The 22405-nt window shown below is 33.2% G+C and overlaps 8 protein-coding genes across 8 annotated transcripts; 5 read left to right on the forward strand and 3 right to left on the reverse strand.

The window, feature by feature from the left end:
- Nucleotides 1–115: 115 nt before the first annotated feature.
- Nucleotides 116–936, forward strand: NAEGRDRAFT_77745 (uncharacterized protein; the record flags this gene model as incomplete). The annotated part of the gene is made up of 1 exon (XM_002683090.1): nt 116–936. The coding sequence occupies one exon, from the start codon at nt 116–118 to the stop codon at nt 917–919; it is 804 nt and encodes a 267-aa protein (XP_002683136.1). The 3' UTR covers nt 920–936.
- A 470-nt stretch (nt 937–1406) lies between these two features.
- NAEGRDRAFT_61315 (uncharacterized protein) lies at nt 1407–4425 on the forward strand (the record flags this gene model as incomplete). The annotated part of the gene is made up of 4 exons (XM_002683091.1): nt 1407–2210; nt 2262–2811; nt 3496–4038; nt 4352–4425. The coding sequence occupies 4 exons, from the start codon at nt 1407–1409 to the stop codon at nt 4423–4425; spliced, it is 1971 nt and encodes a 656-aa protein (XP_002683137.1).
- Nucleotides 4426–6076: 1651 nt separating this feature from the next.
- On the reverse strand, nt 6077–7963 carry NAEGRDRAFT_28914 (uncharacterized protein; the record flags this gene model as incomplete). The annotated part of the gene is made up of 2 exons (XM_002683418.1): nt 6077–6361; nt 6542–7963. 2 exons carry the CDS (start codon nt 7961–7963, stop codon nt 6077–6079), a joined length of 1707 nt encoding a protein of 568 aa, XP_002683464.1.
- Nucleotides 7964–8267: 304 nt separating this feature from the next.
- On the forward strand, nt 8268–10411 carry NAEGRDRAFT_61317 (uncharacterized protein; the record flags this gene model as incomplete). Its single annotated transcript, XM_002683092.1, has 2 exons — nt 8268–9057; nt 9096–10411. The coding sequence occupies 2 exons, from the start codon at nt 8268–8270 to the stop codon at nt 10409–10411; spliced, it is 2106 nt and encodes a 701-aa protein (XP_002683138.1).
- Nucleotides 10412–11562: 1151 nt separating this feature from the next.
- Nucleotides 11563–13152, forward strand: NAEGRDRAFT_947 (uncharacterized protein; the record flags this gene model as incomplete). Its single annotated transcript, XM_002683093.1, has 3 exons — nt 11563–11766; nt 11839–12190; nt 12329–13152. Coding segments are annotated over 3 exons (1380 nt in total), but the record flags the coding sequence as incomplete, so codon positions are not given.
- Nucleotides 13153–13543: 391 nt separating this feature from the next.
- On the reverse strand, nt 13544–13762 carry NAEGRDRAFT_28961 (uncharacterized protein; the record flags this gene model as incomplete). Its single annotated transcript, XM_002683419.1, has 1 exon — nt 13544–13762. The coding sequence occupies one exon, from the start codon at nt 13760–13762 to the stop codon at nt 13544–13546; it is 219 nt and encodes a 72-aa protein (XP_002683465.1).
- A 25-nt stretch (nt 13763–13787) lies between these two features.
- Nucleotides 13788–14939, reverse strand: NAEGRDRAFT_34674 (inosine-5-monophosphate dehydrogenase). The gene has a single exon (XM_002683420.1). It carries the CDS (start codon nt 14865–14867, stop codon nt 13827–13829), a length of 1041 nt encoding a protein of 346 aa, XP_002683466.1. The 5' UTR covers nt 14868–14939; the 3' UTR covers nt 13788–13826.
- A 332-nt stretch (nt 14940–15271) lies between these two features.
- On the forward strand, nt 15272–21768 carry NAEGRDRAFT_45074 (uncharacterized protein; the record flags this gene model as incomplete). The annotated part of the gene is made up of 5 exons (XM_002683094.1): nt 15272–15978; nt 16170–17072; nt 17153–20076; nt 20607–21649; nt 21736–21768. 5 exons carry the CDS (start codon nt 15272–15274, stop codon nt 21766–21768), a joined length of 5610 nt encoding a protein of 1869 aa, XP_002683140.1.
- Between the last annotated feature and the right edge of the window lie 637 nt (nt 21769–22405).

Genomic DNA, 22405 nt, shown 5'->3' on the forward strand with positions numbered 1-22405 from the left:
TGAAAAAGAATTACTACAAGCAAAGATTGAGAATGACAATCTTATATCTCAAATCAATCAGAAAAACGAAAAGATTGAAGTTGTGCAATCAGAGGCTGCCCGCTTAAAGCAAAGTATGGATGACAAAACAAGAGTTTTAGTTCTTTTGATTCAAGAACTTTCAAATTTGACAAGTAATGGAGATTCTAAATTAACCAATGTTCATTTGAAGAAGATTGTTTCAAGATACAATACAATTTTAACAAAAGGAATCAAGACAAACAATCAAGCAGAAAAGTTGAGAGATACAATAGAAGAATTTGAAAGGCAAAGAGGATTTTTAGAACAAACCATAACAGGAATGAAAAGAACCCTATCGACAAGAGAAGAGCATCTAAAAAACGATCTTTTAAGAAAGAATAATGAAAATTCCATTTTAGTAGAAGAAATCAATCAATTAAGAAAAGATCAAAAGCAGTACAAACAAAGAATAATATCTTTAGAATACCAGCTCAAGAATGCTCTTCATTTCCAACAGCAAGCACAAAGAGAATTGAACTCCTCGGCCTCCAATCCTGCATCGACTATATCTTCTGCGAGATCAAGACGAGTTGGAAGTGCCACATCTGCAAGTAGATCTTCCCTTAATAGAATACGAACTCCGGATGCATTCTTTGGAAATAGTGACATTACAGGTTTGGACAGACGAAAGGTTGCTGAATTTGTGGACTCTCTAGAAAAGAATAACAAACGATTCGAACAACAACAGCAGGATATTGACAAACTAAAGAACTATGTTCAAAACTTGTTGGAAGATGAGGGTTCGAAATCTCCTTCATCACAAAGTGACGATAATAACATTTCGTTTGGCGATTCTCCTCTTCTGGTTTCATCAGAAAAGCAAAAACCAAAATTGGCTCCGATTAAGATAAATAAATAATTTATTGTTTTTGTCGCAAGTTATGTACAAAGGTTGTTGATCTAGGGTCTGGTTTGTTTAGCTTGTGTTTGAACGTTAGGTTGTTGGTGATCGGCGATAGTTGCTAATTTAATTAGATTTTGTTGTAATTTCACTTGGAGTCTTTGTAAATCAATTCCATAATAAATTTTAGTATTGCCAGTCAAATATTGATAATAGTTAATATTTTGTGATGTAGATCAAACATACGGTTCACATTGATCGAATTGTCCTAGTTTTTGTCTTTCAATAATAGCAAAAATTAATTGTTGATTTTCGTCTAAATACTAATAAAGTTGTTGTTATTGTTGCGATATGAAACGTACATCCTGTATAGTTTTTGTGGTAATATTGCTGGCCGATGTATTCATATTGTCATTTGATGATGAAGCACGAGGTTGTGTGTTCATTTTTTGTTCCGACAAAAATTATTTTGATTTAAAAAAATGATACACAACAAAGTAATAATATGTATTCAAATATGAAAATGGAAAATTATTTTGAACAAGTGTTAAAACAACAACACCTAGTTAACGATGATTTAATTGGCTTTTCTGAGTACTTAGACCGATTACTAGAATTAAAAGATTCCTATGAACCGCCATCAATTAGGAAGGATATTGATCAATCACCACTTATGAATGTATTCGGTTTAAAACGTTCCACGGTGAAGCCTTCTTTTTTATTTTCTCATACTCCAGATATTAAACGACTTTCAGAATTTAAAAACTACTACGTTGAAAAAACATTCAACAGACAACCTGCTTTCAAAGCTTCTTTTAGAAACAAGAACAGGGATATTAATAATGATCATTCATTTATTGAAAAGTTGGAATTGTTATTTGGCGAGAATGAAAAGTATTTGGATAAATTGACTGATTTGAAAACTCTCTATCACATAAAGCAACTCATTTCAAAATATGAAAGGAAAAATCAATTACAAAGTAATGAGGATTTTAATATTTATAATAGGAAGGACAATAGTTTCAATTCTTCTTCATTTTATCATCAACCAAACAAGTCACTCACTGAAGAGAGTTCAACTATTATTCATAGACTGATTTTAACAAGTGAACTATTTTCGCCCTACGAATTTTCAAGTGATACTAACCAAAGTGCTGCTTTGAAATCATTTCAGATAGTTTTACATGGTAGCTCTAAAATATTGAAGAAGAGGCTATCCTCTCTACCAATGTATAATGATATTTATTCATCCCTCATTGAACAATGCGATAAAAGATTCTCAACACTGAGAAGGGAAATATTTCCTCAAGTAGGTTTTTTATTTTACAAATTGTTGTAAAAAACATGAAATCCTGATTAGCCACCTGACAGGTCAATCCCAACCAAGGAAATATCTATGGAACAAATAGAATGGTTGAGTACAAAATATTTACCAAATATTTTCAGACATAGAGTTGATTGGGAAAATAGTCTCACAAAGAGATCAGAGCTGATTTACAAACTCTTGTCCTATTTTTCAAAACAACCTGATCAAACAAACAAGGATTGGAGTTCTATAATTTGCTCCCAATACCCTGTTATGGTAAAAAGAAATGGGCAATATATGTTGATTTTCGGTATTCGTTGGAAGCCATTCACAAATATTAACAATACAATTCAATCTCTCAGGGAAAAGGGTTTATATGGTTTGGAATTTAATACAGAGCACTTCAACAACTTTCCATACTTTTTCAGGGATGGGAAAGAGTGTATTCCAACAGAAAGGCCAAATGTTACATCATCAACCCTTTTGAGAGATTTTAAAAAACAATTGAAAACTCAAATAATAGACAGATCAGGAACAAACAAATACTCTTTTCCAAAACATCCACCATTCAGACATTGGGTATTCGATTTCTTCTTTAATCAGAGTATGTTAAGTAAGAATGATTTCCTAGCTGTTATGGAAGGAAGGAGATCCCTGCTGGAGATTATACTCAAGTATAGACCCGATCAAGTGTTGGAAAATCAAATTTATCAAACACTGATAACACAGATCGAGGAATGTTTGAAATCATCGAGAAGAGGTCATTCTTTTAAAAATACTATAGGCCACAGTGATTTGAAAAGTATACAGATTCCTGATTCCTCAAAATATCTCTCACTATTTCTTCCTTTTTACTTTCATATTGATGATAGTGAAATGTTAAGAGTTGATCATTTATTTTCTATTAATTTGGAAGAATATATCAGATATTTTAGAAGAGTTTTAAGCGAATTGAGCGATTCTAATCTCTCCCAAGTGGGAATTTTGGATATATTCGAAATTAGAGAATCAATACAAGAAAACATAATGTACAACCACAAAAATCACATTAATAACTCTCTATTTAATGTTGTGGAAATTTCTAACCCTTCAAAAGGACATTATATCATTGACATTATTCCTAATCTAATTGAAACCATTCGCTCAAATGTGAAATTTTTAAGGTTGGATAATTTATATTGGAAACTCTATTCGAGAGGACTTTACATCCCCGAAAATCCAATACTCCACCGAGATTTTATTCTACAAAGTATTAAAACCTTTCTGCATGATTTGAAAAATCGACAAGATAAAACGGCAAGAAAATTCAATACCAAACAAGAGGACACTAATCTATTGCAAGATAACTTGACTCTAATGTCCAGATTTTTGAATTTGAAATGGAAGAGGCCTTTAGCATACGTTCAAGTTATGACCCCTTCTACAAGATTGGTCATTTCCAAATTGGTGAAAACCTATTTCCACCCCTTACACCAAGTTTTACAACACGAACATGGCTCCCCAACTATTCCATCAAAATTGGTCAATACTATCATCCCATTCCAATCTAGAGTTAGCACTTTTGCGATAAAGCTGCTGGAAGTCACTCCTTCCCAGAACAACAATAATCAGGAAGACACTTTGGTAGATACTGTAAAGACCTTCATTGGAAAGTACAAACACGATGTACACAGATGCGAAAAGCAACTGTCAAATCGCTTGTTGTTTTTATTCTTGACTGAATGCGCTATGAGAAATATCATTACTACAGATAATGTTCTCCCCAAGTTAGCTCTCATATTTAAGAAACATGTGCATGACAACGATACTTGTCTATTACCATGTGTTGATAGTATTGAAAGAGAAATAATTTCTCTGAAGAATTTTCCTAACAACTTGAAGAAGATTGAAAAATGCAATTTGAACACTTCTCATCTACATCCTTTGGTAATTTCCAATACACTCATGTGGAGAAATGACTTTACAGACATTTCAAATCTCAAGGCACTGATATGGAATTCATTGAAAACTACCAACTATTTGATTAACCCTATCAAAGTTATAATAGCAAATTTTGAAAAAGAAAATACCTACATATGGAACAATATGTTAGAGCAAAGCTTTGATGTATTAGCTATTGAAAATATCAAACACCATGTTAGTAGTTTCTTTCCAATACGATCTAGAGAAGAAGAGGAAAAAGAATGGTCAGTTCACTACAAGAGATTACAAAAGTTAGGCATAGATTATTTACAATATTACCCATTCAAAGATTTACATGCAAAGGCATTGCTATCCCTTTCAAAAAAGTCATTAACCACCACTAAACTTGAAGAAAAGGAAGACATTATTGATATGTTTTTTCAACCCATTGATACCCTCAACTCTAATTCTAGACTCGTGTTGGATAACTCAATTAATAGTTTGAGCTTGAAAAAATCAACTAGTTCTCTATATAATCGCCAATTTGGATTTCTTTATAATGATCTATCGGATATGAGAAAACCAAACCAATTTCTAGATGATTGGGATTTGACACTAACGATTAAATGTATGTCTAGGAGAATACTTCGCAAGTTGAAACAAGCCACACAAAGAAGGGAAATTCTAGGAAGGATGGAAACCACTTTCAATATTTCTTCAGAGCTTTCTGCTGAGATATTGGAATTTTCTTCATTTATGATAGAATCAATGGATAAGCATTCCAATAAGGAATCCAAATTGTTGAAAAAATTTAAGAACATTACAAATGGTGGCAGTGACAAACAAAAATTTTCATCCCTACAAGAATTAATTGAACAAGTTTTAGAGTTTTGTAAAAAATATGAAATTTCCAGAATATCGCATGAAACAATAACAGACTCACCAGAGCAAATATTGTTACCAAGAGAGCAATCTTCTTATTGCCCTGCCACCACTGTCAGAAATTCTATCAACAATAATGAAATTTACTCTATAGTACCATTTATAGAAAGAACCCTAACTAGATCTAAAACAAAGGAAATAATATCTAATACTCTAACAAGATACGAAGAGGATGATTTATTGTTCCAAAACCAAATGAAAATGGTAGAATATTCTCCTTTCCTCCATTACTTTGAGAAAAAGATTCAAAATATTTTTGAAAATTCTTTTGAAAACTCGTTTTTTGAAAAAATAATTGATTTCTCTTACATTTTGTCTTATGGAAAGGTGAAGATTTTAAACTTCAATCATTATGATGAGTCTTTCAACTCTGTTTTCATAACCGAAGCTGAAGCATCATATATGAACGAGCATGACAGACCTTATTTCTATAAATCATCAGACACTGCATGGGATATTCTGAATAAGGATTTCCCTTCTCATGCCATTTGTGAGAATTTTGAAAAACTAGAAACATTAGCATCTGAAGGTGTTGACAGCCGCATGATATTTGGTGGCTTTTGTGGAGGAGATTGTGAATTGCTGCTTTTTCATCCTGATTGTGAAGAGTTAAAAAATGGGAACACTGAAATGAGCTATCTGAAAGAGGCACTTACAAATCGAAGAATGGAACATTTTGGAGAGATTACTTGTGGATGGATGAATTTTGATGACCTAGTTGGTCCTGGTATTGAAATGACAAATGCAAAATGTGGGAATATTACTAGAGAAAATATTTGGATTTCCAATGAATGTTGTACATTCAATTATAATCCAAACAAGACTCTTGAAGAGAACAACAAGGAACGACAAGCTAAACAGAAAGCAAATAAGGGTTTAAAGTATGTCAATCACCCCAAAAGATTTAATCAACTTGAATGTGGACATCACCACTTAAGAGAAACAATACCTCTCTATGATTTAAAATTCTTGTTTTATTCGGCAACACCCTTCAATTTCAAAGAGTTTTATGATAATAAATAAATTTAGAAAGTGTAATTGTTTGGACAATCCAAAGCCCAAGGGAATTTGTCTTGCAAAGTTTTTGAGAAGAGTTTGGCTACTGGTACGTCAGTTCTCTTGCACCATGCAATTGTAATTCTAGGATCACAATAGTTTGTTCTTGATGTTGTAAGAGAAACTGTCTTGTTTTCAATTTTCATCTTTTTTTCTTGTTTGAGATCATCAATCTTCTTCTTAATGGCCTCAATCTTGGAGGAAATAGATTCAGGGGTTTTTGGTAAAAGTGGTTGTGTTGGCTTTTTAGGTGGCTTGCTCTTCTTTGCAGAACCCAAATATGCAGCAACAGATTTTCCTGCTTTTTTGGCTTTTTCAGCTAATTCTTTTTCTTGTTGCTTGTGTTCTTCCAACTTTTGTTCATATTCTTTCATTAATTTTTCATTTTCCTTATCCCATTTTTCTTTTACGTCTTCATATCCTTTCTTTTTAACTTCCTTTAATGCTTGTTGGAGTCTTTCCAAGTAGGTTTCTTGATCTTCAATTTTCTTTTCCATAGTTTCGACTGAAGTATCAAATGTCTTTGGTGCTGCACGTTGATGGTTACAGAGAATAGCAACTTGTCTGTTGGCAGAGTTGAAAATGCTTACTTTCTCAGCAACACTCATGTCACTAGTAATTTCTCTTTCCAACTTTTTCAATTCTCTATCCAATGTAATAGATGCATTATAGGTACGGAAAACCTTGGCAGATAATTTTTCCATATAGGACTTGAGGTGATCATTGAGTTTGGATGGATTAATCTTGTGGAAGAGCATGTCAGATTTTTTCTTTCCTTCAATAAATCCCTTTACACATTTGTAAACCTCCTTCTCAACTTCTACAGTATTTTCATATCTGATTGAGTCTTTACCAAGGAAATCAAATTTGATAGATGAAGGAGCAACCAAGCTCACATGTTCAACTCTTAAACTGCAACAACCAACTGTGTCTGCCTCTTCTTCATCATCTTTTTCATTACCGACTCTCAAAGCAAGCTTATCTATAAAGTAGATGGCAACTCCCAATTGTCTATCACTTTCTTGCTTCTCCGTCCATTGTTGTTTGTAATCTTCTCTTATCTTTTCTATGCAATCCTTCAAGCTTCTTGCAGTTTGATATTTCAGATAATCATTCATTGCCTTCATACTTGATCCACTGGCAAATTGTACATACTTGTTCTTATTGTTGATTGCATCTTTAAAAGCAGCAACCCACAATACTGTATTGTTGGATACAACACCACCCCATTTATGTCCTGTTGGTGGAGGCGGAACATCTTCCAATCTTCCAATATTAATTGTGATATCTTCAGGTTGAATTCTCTTTTTCAACATACCCATTTTAGGATGGGTACCTCTACCTCTAAATAATCCAGGAGGTTCAATCTTGAACTGTTGAACCTTTTCCTTCCGTCCATCAACAAGAGCATACTTGTATGCGTCCTCAAACTTTGCTTTTAATTCCTTTTCCGCCTTCTTTTCTTCTGAAGTTCTGTTTAATTTGGTCTCCTTTTCTGTCAATAAATGTTCCCAAATTTTAGAAAAATCACACTTGGCAAGAGATTTGATTGTGTGATTTTTCCCGAGAAGTTCCTTCCAAGCAGCCCAAAAATTTTCATTAAATTGTTTCTTCTGTATGTAATCCGATTCCAACATGGAGGCGTACATTGTTGCTACTTCCTCTTGTTCTGGGTCAAGCTTTACAGGTTTTCCATCATAATAAACAGGAATGCTATGAGGTTGATAATCTGGTGGGAATAATACACCATTATGCTTGAGTGTTTGCCACTTTTGATCAGAGTTTAAAATTGACTGGATAGTATCATCCGATTGTGCCCACCATTTGTAAACTCCATCATCTGGTTTAGTGTCCATTTCATCCTTAGATTCTTCCTTCTTTACTTTCTTTGTGTCTTTTTTAACTATTACTACCTTTTCTTCCTCCTCACTCTCACTATCATCATCCAAAATTCTTTTTCTTTTCTAAAGTTTTGTTGAACAATAAAAACGCAACCCGCAAAAAAAAACTTACGTCGACCATTTTTTTTTAATTGTTATTTAATTTCAAAGAGGCGGGAAGGTTTTTTAACTGCAGTGTATTTTGGGTGATGTATTTTTGCGCCAACTTGGTTATTTTAAAACTACAAAAAAAAGACATAAATTTTTAGCCAATTTTATAATGCCAATTTCACTTTTGTATGATTTTGAAGAAACCTCGGAACAGATTATTATTAAAGTTAATCTTAAAGGAGCTACCAGAAGTAGTCTCTCCACCACTATTTCTGATTGTTATATCAAAGTCAATTGCCCACCTCATCATTTTTTGGAATTAGATTTGAAGGAGACAATTGTGTTGGATGACTCATCGAGAACACACAAAGTTGAGGGTCACAATGTTGTGTTTGTTTTGAAAAAGAAGGATAAAAAGGAGTGGGGTTCTGCAATCTTGAAACCAAATGATGAAGTTAGCAAGGAGATGATCGAATCTAGAAGAAAGGAGTCTCTGGAAAGACTCTCGAAAATGGAGGCAGAAGAAAGAGAGGAAAGAAAAAAACAAAGGACAAAAGAAGAACAGAGACTTTTAGAGCTTCATTGGCAAGAGGAAAAGAAAAAGAGAGAGGATATTGAAAGAAAGAAACAAGAAGAAAAGGAGCAAGCAGCACTTGAATTGAGTCAACTTAAAGAAAGAGATGAAACATCTTCCCAAAAATCTGAAAAATACAGGGTTGCAAATCAAAGACAAGTAACTATTGAAGATATTACTGAGGAGGATATAGCTGTTGATGAAAAGAACTCAAATTATGAACATTTTACTGCACCAATCAGACAGACAGAAACATCAACTATTAAGTTATCATTCACACCAAGAGCATTGAGGACTCCTGCAAGGGAGGACAAGGATAGTGAAACATTGAAAAAATACGAAATTTGGAGAAGAAAAAACAAACCTGCAGAATTGGAAGAAAATGGTAAGTATTTATTACTCTAAATAAGGTAAAATTTCTAGTTGTGTGGGTGATTGAAAGAGGAGATAAATTTATGAAAAAGAAAAATTTCAACTCTGCAATTAGTGCCTACACTGAGGCTTTACACATGGAATCGAGTGTCATTACATGTTTGCCGAAGAGAGCAGAGTGTTTCTTTGAAAGAAAAGAATATTTGAAGGCTATCGAAGATTGTACCAATTTTTTGAACACTGAATCAAAACAGAATGCTCAAATAGAAGATAAATTCCTGCTTCAAGCATTAACAACAAGATCGAAATGCTATAAGGAGATTTCAGATCTTAAGAAAGCACTGGAGGATGTGAAAATAGCATATAGAATTGACTCGAGTATCGAACTACAAAAAATGATAAGAGAGTTAGAAAATACTCTATCAAAAGAGTTGATGGAAGACAAAGATAAGGCTGATTTGTTGAAAGATCAAGCTGATCAAGAATACTTTGAACAAAGATTTGAAGAGGCCATCAAGCTCTATACTGATGCCATCAATCATAGAGCTCATTTCTTCAGAGCCTATAGCAACAGATCTGTTTGCTACCTTCAACTGAATAGATACTTTGAGTGCATTCAAGACTGTACATATATTCTTCAAAACATTCATTCCAAATCGGTTCCTGAGCCCGAAAAAAAGAACGCTGCTTCTTTCATCCTCAAATCATACCTGAGAAGAGGTACATGTCATTTTAAAGTTGGTGACTACAATAATTCATATAAGGACTATGAGCAAGCATCAAGAATGGCTCCAGAGGATGAAGAAATTCTTGCCGACTTGGAAAAAGTCAACGAAGAACTTACCTCCAAACTTCAAGGGGATTGGTTAAAAAATACAGCCAACAACTTTTACTTAAGAGGAGATTTTGCTTCTGCTATTCATTCCTATACATTGGCTGTCAATCTTGACAAGACGAATCCAGTTTATTATTCCAACAGAGCTCAGTGTTTCTTTAAAACTGGTGACTTTGTCAGATGTGTAAAGGATTGCAATACAGCCCTCTCCGTGCTATCTGAAGATGATGAACTGAAAGTCGATCAAATTCTGGAAGAGGAAAAAAACGTTGAAGCAATGCAAGACTCAAAGAAGGAAAAGGAAGAGTTTCCGACTAATCCAAAACTTACTCCTAAATTGCAACTTAAACTCTACCTTAAAAGAGCAGTTGCTTACAAGGAGATGGAAGAATACGAAAGAGCCTTTTTAGATATTCGAAGAGCTCACCAACTCGAGCCTGAAAATAAGGAAATCAAATCAGAATATGATTCTATTGAAAAATTATATGAGTTAACTAAAAAAGATGAAATCAAAATTGAGATAAAGGAATAAATATTAATTTCTTTCGTGTAAAAATGTTCCTCACAAATTTTGAACATTAAAAAAAAATGAGTAAAATGCTTGCAAAGATTCAAAAATTGAAGAAGAGTAGAGCCACTTCTTCAACCAAACAAAACAAACATGAGGAAGAAGAGTATGATAAATCATTTTTCGGATATATGGATGATTCATCATCGGATGATGACAATTTTGATCCATCAATTTATGGAGGAAGAGAAGTAGTTGGAAGTTTTGTTGAGAAGGATGGTAGTGATGATGAATTATCGGGACATGTGCAATTTTCAACTAACAGTGATGACGATGATGAATATAATCTTACTGTTGGTGACCTTCAAAATGAAGAGGAACAACCAAAGAAGAAAAAGAAGACTACACCTGTGGTTTCAACACAAAAACCACAACAGGTTATAGAAGAACATAATGATGATAACGATCTGGAAATGAATGATGCAACCGATGACACTCACGAAACCAATGAAGACCATCAAGAAGAAACCTCAACAACTGCCAAAAAATCAAGTAATCTTGATGAATGGACAGAAGAGGAATTGAAAGAAAACGATTCTACCTCTTCCACATGGAAGAAGATTAAATTATCTGATGAGGATGCCTTTTCATGTGAAGGAATGTACTCTCTTGAAGTATTAGATGAAGATAATGAGGAATACAAGTCAATAATGCGAAGTCTTTATGGTGATGACTATGACAAGAAAGATGAAAAGAAGGAAAATCCAACCAGTATTGAAAAAGATACCAGAACAAAGGAGGAAATCAAAAAGGAACGAAACAAGAAGAAAAGAGAAAGAAAGGCTAAAAAGGCAGAGGAAAAAAAGCTTGCTGAAAATACCACCCAAGAATTACAAACCAAAGTATCTCAAGAAGAAAAAATTGAAAAGGTAAAAAAGGAAAATGAAACAAAGAAATTAGAGAAGAAAAAACTTGAAACAACAGAACAAAAATTGGTCAAGAATGAACAAGAAAACAAAGTGCAAGAAGAAACTAAAAAAAAGAGAGAAAAAGCTGGTGATTTGAAAGTTGTAAATGAAAATGCAGATACTGCTCCATTTGAAGAAGTAGCTTCTAAAATGACTGCTTGGAATTTCAATGATACCATTCAATTACATGAACAAGTTGTTCGTAATTTGTATCGCCTTGGATTTTACAAGCCAACACCAATCCAAGAAGAATCAATTCCTAAAGCTATTGGTCAACAAGCTGATATTTTAGCTGCTGCTGAAACTGGTTCAGGAAAGACATTGGCATTTGTTTTACCAATTATTGATGAGTTGATGAAATTGAAAGAAAATGAACCTGCTCAACAAGTCAAAGATGATGAATCTAGAACTGTAGATGGAATTTCACTCAATGAAATTGGTGTTAAAAATAAGAGAAAGAAACTTTTACGCGATGTTAAAAAGGACATGTTCCAACTCAGATCACTTATTCTTTTACCTACAAGAGAATTAGCATTGCAAGTTTGTTCACATATTGAAGCTGTCATTCGAAACACATCCCTAAAGGTTGTTGGACTAGTTGGTGGACTAAATGAAGAGAAGCAAATCAGAGAAATTCACGTACAAAAACCTGATATTATTGTTGCTACACCTGGTAGATACTGGTTTTATATTGATAAGGGTATGTTTGCCTCCAACTCAATTCTTGGCCTCAGATTTTTGGTGATTGACGAAGCTGATAGAATGGTAGCTGATGCTCACTTTTTCGAACTCCAATCCATTTTGAGATATATTACCATTGAAAGATTCAAAAGAAGTCAACAAGGAGAATCAAACTCAATCTTGAGAAAATTCATCTCTTCTGCAACTCTTACTTTTATTGATGATAAGTGGAAGAAGCAATTATATGAATTATCACTCCAAGAACAAGAAAAGAGAGAATCCAATTCAGAAGATTATATCAACCAAAAAGAAGAAGAACAGGTTGAAATACCTCAAGAACAAGATGCTGAGCATAAGAAGAAAGAAAAAGAAACTAAAACACAAAAGATTATCCAAAAAATTCTTGCCATTTTAGATATGAAAAATCCAGTGATGGTTGACTTGACTACCAGCAATTTATTAGCCCACACTCTCCAAGAAGCCTTCATACAAAGTACCAGAGAAGATAAGGTTCTCTATCTTTACTATTTCTTGACAATTTATTCTGGTCGTACAGTAGTCTTTACAAATAATATTAAGGTTGTTAGATTTATTGGTAATATTTTGAAAGAGCTCTTTAATAAGGGACCTAATGCCAAGCAAACAAGTATTACAATTGTTTCATTACATGGTAAGATGGACCAACAATCTCGTTTTAAGAATTTGGAAAAGTTTAAAAAGGCTGAAAATAGTATCTTGATTACTACCGACGTATTTGCTCGTGGTATTGATATTCCTGATGTAGAAAATGTTGTACATTTCAATATTCCAATTGATACCAAGACTTATATCCATCGTTGCGGACGTTCTGGAAGAGCAGGCAAACAAGGATTTAGTTTGGCTATTGTTTCTCCGGAGGAACGTAAATCATTCTATCATATTCTAAGAGATACTCGAGGTGAAGGTAGTGAAATGCCTCCTTTCCCGATGTCACATCCTGATTTGTTAGAAGTTTTACGTAAGCGTGTAAATTTGGCAATTGAAATTGAAAAATTGGAAGAAAGAAAGGCTGCCAGAACTCAAGAACAAGATTGGTTTACAAAACAAGCCGCTGCTATGGATATTGATTTAGATGAACGATTTTTCAAGGACTTGAAGAAAGATAAGGATTTGAAACTCAAAGGATTAGCTCCTGATCAAGAACGTAAGCTTGCAACTATGAAGAAACAACTTGAAGGCTTACTCAAACAAAATGTTTTCATGCAAACAAAGACAAGTATTTCAGGAACTAATCGTCTATTTACTGTTGGTGATCCAAGAAGTGTTGATCTTATCAGAGCTAGTCTTAGTGGATTGAGAGAAAACAAAGCAAGAGCTGATTTAGAAGAAGCCCAAAAGCCTTCCGAAGTTCCAACTAAAAGTCAATCGAAAAAAAGAAAGAGAAATCAAAAAAAGAATAAATAATTTAAATTTGTTTTGAAATATAGTACACTATTTGACAATTGTAATCAATTATTTAAATATTCATCTACCTACCATTATTTCCTCTAATAAAAGCGTCTCCGTATGTTCCAGTCTGCACTCCATCAACATATTCCTTTGTTTGTTCCAAAGCAACATTCATATATCCATCTAGACAGGTTAAAACTCCTCTATATTCAGCACCAGAATTTAATTTAACAATCACTGGTTTTCCGACAATATCATTTTTTAAAAAGGTTGTTGGGTCCAAATTGTTTGCTGACATTTTTTTTGTTGATAAAATTATTTTTAAACTTTCAATTTTTTAATTTTTTTAATATTTACAAGTTTTAAAGTTGTTCTGGCCTTGGATGTGATTCCTTACCAAAGTTTGGTGTCACTCTGACAAATTCTGCCTTTCTTTGCAATTCTTTAATATCTTTGGCACCTCCATAAGTGAGGGCACTTCTCAATGAACCACAGAAATTATCAATAACATCTTGAGCAGAACCTGTACATTTGGCATGGAATGAAACACCTTCTGGAACAGTACCTTTCTTCAAACCTCCATAGAAATCATCTTGGAAATCCTTACTGGCCTGACCTCTATACTTGACAAGAGTAATTTCTTGACCGTTTTCTAAAGTTTTCTTTGATTTTGGAGCAGCACTTTCCATTGTCTTTGCAAAAATACTTCCCATCATGACTGTACTAGCACCAGCAGCTAAAGCAAGAACCATATCTCTTTCAAAAACAATACCGCCATCAGCAATAATTGGAACACGGAGTTTACGAGCTAATTCAGCACAATTCTTGATGGCAGAAAATTGTGGTAATCCGAAACCTGTCTTGATTCTTGTAGTACAAGCAGCTCCACAACCAACACCAACTTTAACTGCATCAGCACCAGCTGTGACAAGATCTTGATAGCCCATTGGTGTACAAACATTACCAGCAATGATTTCCTTGTGTGGTAATTGTTTCTTTAAATTTCTAATAAATGTACACATAGCATCACTGTGACCATGAGCAATATCAATAACTACACCTTTAGCTCCCAATTCCAACAATTTTACAGTTGATTCCATATCATTGAGACCACAAGAAACAAAACAATTATTTTCATATTTTTTCACCCATTCAGATTGTTTTTCAAATGAAGTGAAACGATGGAATAATGGAATACCTCCATTAGCAATCAAAACATCAGCCAATTCATCACCAATAACTGTATCCATATTAGCAGCAAGGAGTGGCATTCCAATCTTTGTATTCTTTGTCAACCAAGTATCTAATGAAGGGTGCAAACGTGAAGGAACGTTATTATATTGAGGAACAAGTGTAACGTCATCAAATGTCAAACACACTTCTTGGTGAATATTGCTCATCATTTTTGTAGAGAATGTTTCTTTGTTGAATTCTTGTACAACCGAATAATCTAGGTAGTGGGTGATTGTATTTTTTTCATCGTTTTTTTGAATTCAATAATGTGGTGAGTGGTGTTTTTATGTCACCACCCACCACATGGTTCAAGTTTGTAGAGGAGAAGCAGGGTGGGTACCTAACTGGTTACAATTTTTTGTAGTGGTTGGTACGTACCTAGGTAATAATTTGTGCACCAGTAAGGTTTTTTTAATAAGAATCATTGGATATATCTTAGCTCAGGATATCAATTCCAACCCAACTCCCTTAACCAACTACAACTTTGATCCACACTCTACGGGGTTGTAGAGCTTGTGATACTTCTTGTCTCTCATGTCTGCACAGATGAACATAATGTCACCACTCAAAAAAAATGATCAAGAAATTGGGCGTAAAAGCTCAAAAATTTTCTCTCATACTTCACCCTGCATTTAAACACGCAACTGATCAACATAAAACAAAACTTGTTGAAGAATCGGAAGGTCATGTTGTTCATCATGTTATTAGTGAAGATTGTCTTGATGGAGAGTCTAAAGTTAATAGTGAAGAATTAATTGTTAGTGATTTGATTGATGAAGATATTGATGAAGATGATAAAAAAGAGATTGATGAAAATTTACTTCAAAAAGCATTATACTATGCTCTATTAACTTTACATTTACCGATTCATATGGTTCCTGAAAGAATTCAAGATGTTCCCCTCACACTCTCACAATTACAAGGTGAAGTTTTAAAATTATTTGAACCCAAGTTAACTCTTGAAGAGTTGCAAAAAACTTGGAATGAAATATATATTCAGAAATCAGATAATGGCTCTATTGATTTAATTGTAGATTTTCTATTGTTGAGAAAGTATATTTTTGAAAACGAACATCAATTACCATATACAACCTCTGATTTTGTTAGTGTGGAGAAGTATCAGTTTTGGAGACATAACAAGATTAAGGAAATTGACCTCATGTTGGATAGTATTAAAACTGCTAGAAAGAAGGAATTCAATTGCAAGTTGGAATTTGAATTTGATAATGTTATCCTAAACAATTCTGAGTCTCTTGTTAAGAAAACTGAGTGCGATTTGATGTATCATTTGGATACAACTGATCCTGAGAGTTCCATTAAAATTAACAATGATACCAAAACTAAAACTGTATATGAATCAAAACCTGTAGAAACCAAGAAGAAGGATGCTGCTTTTAAACCAATCTTTAAAGAACTTGTTAAATTGTAAGTGTTACCTCTAATGATGTGTTCTAACTTCTTCAAATATGTAGATCTCTAGCAAATAGAGATCAAGAGGTAAAATTTTCTATCATCTTGTCAAAATATGCAGGTTTGAAAAAGAAGGAAATTGGTCACGTTATTATTCCAGTTACCAGTTTAATTGAAAAACTTTTCCCAAAAACAAATTGGGGAAACATTGATCAACCGATTCGAGCTGATTTTCCAATTGTTTTTAATAATTCAACTATTGGTGATATTCAACTCAAAATTACAAGAGGAAATTATCAATACTTCCCAGCAAATCAAAATAATTGGACTACATATGTTTCCAAGAGGCTTGACTTTATCAAGAATAATTTAAATACATTTGATATTCCAGATGTTTACAAGATCAAAAAAGTTCTATTAAGAAGAGCATTTAATTCGCCAAAGACAGACCTTAACTTAGTGACTTATGTTCAAAAATGGATTCTTGGAGAGATTGACCTCTTATTTGGTATGTCTACCCATAATGCAGAAATTAGTTTGTTAGATGTACTTTCAAGAAATATTCGTTTTTTAATTTCATTTGCTGATCAATTTTCAAAAAGTTATCAAACTGCTACAAAAATAATTAGTGATAATATTAAACAAACCAACAAGATCAACCAAATTATGGACAAGACTGAAAAGAAAGTTGTTGATCTCTTAATGCATTTCAAGGAGAGATTCCCAAGAAACAAACCAGATGGTGCTTTAGAAAATGTTGTTAAACTATATGACACCATTATTTCTGTACACAAAAAACATTCATTTGAAGAATTTTTAGATATTCTTAAAGACCTTTTGAAAAAGTCACTCGAAAATGATTATTTGCTTATTAAGAAGCAACAATTAGAGGTTTTCAAAACAGAAGAGTTGAATGCCAAGGTGTTAATTGGAATGATTCCAGGGATTGTATACAAATTGGATAGGTAAGTTGACATGTCATTTAAAATTTCAAAATATTTTCAAAAACCTTAATTGACCAAACAACTTAACATCACTTTCAAAGACTCTATGATTATTCTGATACACTCCCACAGGATGTTAAATATGAAAGCATGAACATGATCTATTATGAATTGTTCAAGAAGGATTTCCAACAAGTTGCTCAATCAGGAGGGTTCTCTGGTTATCAGATGTTGCATTTTTGCACTAAGATTAAAGATTTAGCTGAAGTGATTGGAAACTCCAACGATTTGAGTCAAAAAAAATCCGAATTGATTGACATCGCTGAAGTTTCTAAAGGCTATGAAGAAAAATTCATTGAAGAATTAGCGGCTAAACTCGGTGATTGCGCAGATCAATCTATTAAGATTGACAATTGGGTACCAGTTAATCAAGACGTGAAACACTCAACAAGTGTTGTTGATTTTTACACTGCAGCTAACGAGATTTGGAACTATGTTTCTGAATTGGAGTTTTTCAATGAACATTTATTGCAAATGTTCACAGAAATGTTGGCAAAGGTCACTCTCGATTATGCAAATAAGGTTAAAAATATTGCAGTACAAATTATTACTAGAAATACAAAAGAGAAATCAAGTACATCCCCAACAACTGAAAAGACCAAAAAATCCAAAACAATCAACCTCTTTAGTAGAAATGAAGTTAAAAACGCGGAGCAAGAGAGTGATTTAATTTATTCTGAGATTGAATTGACCTCAGATTTTTTAATAATGCTTAATAATATTAGCGTTTCGAAGCAAGAAATGGAAGAAATTATCGATAGTATTATTGAAAAACAAAAGGACTTGAAAGATAGTGAAGAAGTCACTAGACAAGTAGAAAGAAACGAGGAAGAAGATTTGGACTTGGAAAATGAAGAAGATTTGAAAAAGACCTCAGATATGATTGGTGAGCATCAAATGAGTGCTCTTGAAAAATCCAGAAAAAATATTGACCTTATTATTGAATCATTGATTGCTATCATCTCCTCCAGTTTCAGAGTTCCAATTAGAAGTACACTACAAAATATTTTTAACAAAACTAAAACCTTGGTTGAAAAAAGTTCACCATCGAACAGACCCCTCTCCAAAGATACTACTCTCAAAATTGTGCAATCAGAAATTGATTCAATTTTGAGTAGTGAATTACTTGAGTCTATTCTTACACCTGCCTTTACAATTCTATCCGAAAGTTGCTATGATCAATTATTTAAATTAATCTTGGAAAATATTTTGGATATTACAAACTCAGAAATGATTAATTCATTTATTATTCCAACTGATAATTATGATATTGAATCTGATAAGGACAAATTCCTCACTGTTGAACAATTATTTGTACTTGAAAGCGTTCACACAACCTTTGGAATTTATCTTTGTGGTAATGATGATGATCCTGATACTGGATTGAATGAACAAGTATTTGAGTCCAAATCACGTCTCCTACTCAGATTAATTTCCCTCTATCAATGCACAACACCCAAGTTGATTAACATTTACCAAAAGTACACCAAGTATCCTAATTTGAACTTTTCAAACATTTTGAAAAAGCATCACATATTACTTTTACTCAAATCTAAGGGTGATAAAGAAGCTCTATCATTCTACAAAATTCATCAAAAAGAGGCAGAACATCAACGTATTATTCAAGTCTTCAATTTGAAACCAGTTGATGGAGCAGGAGATGAAGATGAAAGCAATGACAGGTATGAAGAGTTGTTGGTGACTGTGAGTGGTATTTATGAATTAAGTCCGTATGATGTTCATGTTACTGAACTCAGACTTTTACTAGAATCTAAATGTTCTAGAAAGACTAAAGAATTTTTATTGAGAGATGTCATTAATGCCAAATTGAGTAAACATTTACTCTCCACAAAGGGTGTTCAATTTTCAATCAAGGGTGATGAAAAGAGAGTTTACATTCTAAATTTTACTGATTCAGAATTGAGAACCAAATTCCTAAATGTATTTTACCAACAATTGAAGAATATTGGTAATGAACAACCTCAGCTTCAAGAATTGAAATCCCCAACAACAAGTGGAAGTTCTGTTAAAATCCTTGACTCTAATTTGTTTGATCAAGCTGCAGATGCCTTAAAACTCAAGTTTAAAATCAAAAACTCATCATGTAAACTTTTAAAAAGAATTATTGCTCAAGCTGCCTACAAGGTCGATAATACCAAAGTTTTTGCGGATGGTGAAGTATTATTATTCAATTATGGTCTTTGTTTCCATTGTGGTTCAGATGGTGTTAAAGGAACTTTCTCTCTAAAACTCAACTTTTCAATTGTAAAACAAATTGAAGGAAAGAAGAGAAAGGACAATTCCATGAGAATCAAAATTGATCTGCAAGGAGGCTATTCTCTGTCTTTTTATAATGTTGAATTTTTTGAGAATTGTCTCTCTGATATTATCAATGCATTTGAACAATGGTCCAAGGATTCAACAATTACACCTCTACCAAAATCAGATGATAAGAATTATTTCATTTCAAAATTCAAATTGAAATGTATTGGAGAGAGTGATGAATGCTTAGATAGAAAGTTGAGCTGTGGATCAGCACTTACAGAAAATGGAACATTGTTTATTGGAAACTATCATTGTTGTTATGAATCCAATTCTCTCCTTCCAAATAACGGAGACATACAAAAGGAAGAGCAAATCTTAATCCCTGTTGCATTTATCAAGGATATTGAGAAGTATGTTCATTCAAAATTATTGGCTCTCCGTTTATTGAGTGGCCATATTGTTTGTTTCATGTTCCATGATGAAAAGAGTTTAGAAATCGCCTTCCAAAGAATCACTGTCAAGGTACAATGTATCACTAAGCCAAAAATATCCATATTTGGATCTTCAAACAGTGAAAATAATCTTTATATTTCAAATATTTTAAAAAATGAAAAGATAGATTTGGATTCTTGCGATCAGAGAATATTGAATAGTGCTATATTGACAAAACAAGCTCAAGAAGCACCAATCCAAACTTTAGGTAATTTGGGAAGCGGTGTCAAACAAGCAAGTCAAAGTGGTGGAGTTTTCCATTATTTTACCAATATTGGAAAGAATATTTTCGGAAATAAGAAGAAATAAGTGCCTCTGTTTATTTAAATATAAAACTACTTTGATAAAGATTCAATCCATTATTAAGATTGAATATGGGCCATTACTGTTTGAAATTTTCATAGCAATGCGCCCATAAAAATGTCATTTAAAGTAAATGAATAGCTCCCGAATCTTCTTTGTAACCAGAAGCTAATGGAAGTTTTTAAGTGACTGTATCCATATAGTGTGCAGGTTGCCAAGTGGATATAGGTTATCCAGTTTATAATGTTATGCTGATGGTTGGAGGAGAGAAAAATAATACAAAGTGAGCTATTAACCCAAAATTGTAATTTTAAATTCCAAACCAGATATGTTGTTGGAAACAACCCCTCAACAACTACAATTATTTTACTAGGAAACATACAAAAAAAATGATTAACTTTGTGTATCAGTTGATTATAATATTACTCCTGCCAGGTATTCTAATCAATAGTACTTGTTGTATTTCTGGAATACCACAAGAAGAAGATACACCAATTAAAATACTAAAGGATGGAGAAATAATTCCATTCAATAGAACCATGTTAGTTCTCATCGATCAAAGTAGCACTCCAAGAGAAGAAACTCTAGATATTGTGAGTGATGGTATTTCGTTAACATTCTCAATTCTCTCTGTAATTGGATCCTTAGCTGTGTTTGGAATGTTTTTCTTTGAACATGCTTGGGTGTTTGGTAGAGAAAAGGAACAGAAAGCAAATTATAGACGTTCTCTCAAAAGAAATACCATCAAGGATCTGGATATTCTGCAACAACACCATGTTGAATATATGAAAAAGAAGAGGCAAGTAATTTCTCAGAAAAAGAGAGAGTTTGTGCGGAGAATGATGTTATCATTGATGGTGTCAGATGTAATTTGTTCATTGAGTAGGATTATGTTTGTTGTTTGGTGGTGGATTTGTACTCAAGCAGCTCCTAATGAAATGTTCAATCATTTTACAGGTCCAGTTCAAAATTTTGGAACCAATTCATCTCAAATTATTACGAATGGATCCATTTCTTTGACTAGTTTTATTTCACCTCCTCTTTCGAAAGTCATTACAATTCATTTCAATACCAATGGAAAGGAAAAGAATAATGGGAAGGGAAAGGATAAAAAACCAGTTATTGATAAAAAGAATGGAGGAAGTAAGAATGGTTCCATAATTGAGTATTTGTCTGATCCGTTTGGAGAAACAAACAAGTTCAACAAAAAGCAAATGGCCTTAATTGAACCTCCATCTTTCTATTCAGTGTTCAGGATTGATGGGAATGATTCCATGAATGGGACAATGTTTTATTCCTATTTTGAAATGAAAACAGCACCTCAATTGTTTTTAGGATTTCTTGCCAATGTTAATTATGCATCATGCCTGTCAACTGCTTCCTGGGTTGCAATAGTGGCCTTTTCTGTTTTAGCAACAACGAGGCAAGTCAGTTGGGATGACGAAATGCAAGAGGAAAGTGATGACGAATCAAAGAAGGTGAAAATATTATGTGTTGAAACTGTTTTTCATTCATTTTCATGGGGAATAGCCTTTTTTTCGTTTTTCATTATTTTTCTTCTTAGAGTAGTTTCTCACACAACACCAACAATAGATAAGACAATAATTAACATCATTACCAGTATACTCTATATTATGTGGGCCCTGTTTTTTACCCTGGTATGTTATTAATTTCATTCAAATTAACAAAAAACAGATAATAACTATTCTTATTATAATATTAGGTTGTATTTGGAGAAAAATAGGAATACACTTCAACAAGTCTCAATTGATATTCCCAAAATTGGAGACAAGAAAAAGACAGCGTTCAGTAATACTAAAATTAAGCATGCTCCTTCTCCCATTCGCTTTTTGTGGAATTTTTGAAGTCATATTTTGGTATTACAATGCTGTCACAACTCTAACTCAACAAGATGATGTTCTCTTTGTTGTGATATTTTACAACTTTCTTTACAATGTTATCGTTCCATTGAAAGGCTTTCTTTTGGCTATTGCCTTCTTATTGGGTTCACCAGAAGTGAGATCATGTCTCAAATGCTGTTGTTTTTGTAATAGTTTTGCTACTAGTGATTATAGCTCTAGCACAGAATCCCTTCTAGATGGTCATATTGAGGAAGCAAATAGCATCACATCTGTTTTTGAAAATGTTAGGACAAGACTCCGAACGCCCAGCTCAGAATATGCAGGATTATACTATTCCAACTCGGCAACCACGCCAAGAACACCACAGTTCCC

This window comes from Naegleria gruberi (genome assembly GCF_000004985.1).
Source record: "Naegleria gruberi genomic scaffold NAEGRscaffold_1, whole genome shotgun sequence".
Lineage (NCBI taxonomy): Eukaryota > Heterolobosea > Eutetramitea > Acrasida > Naegleriidae > Naegleria > Naegleria gruberi.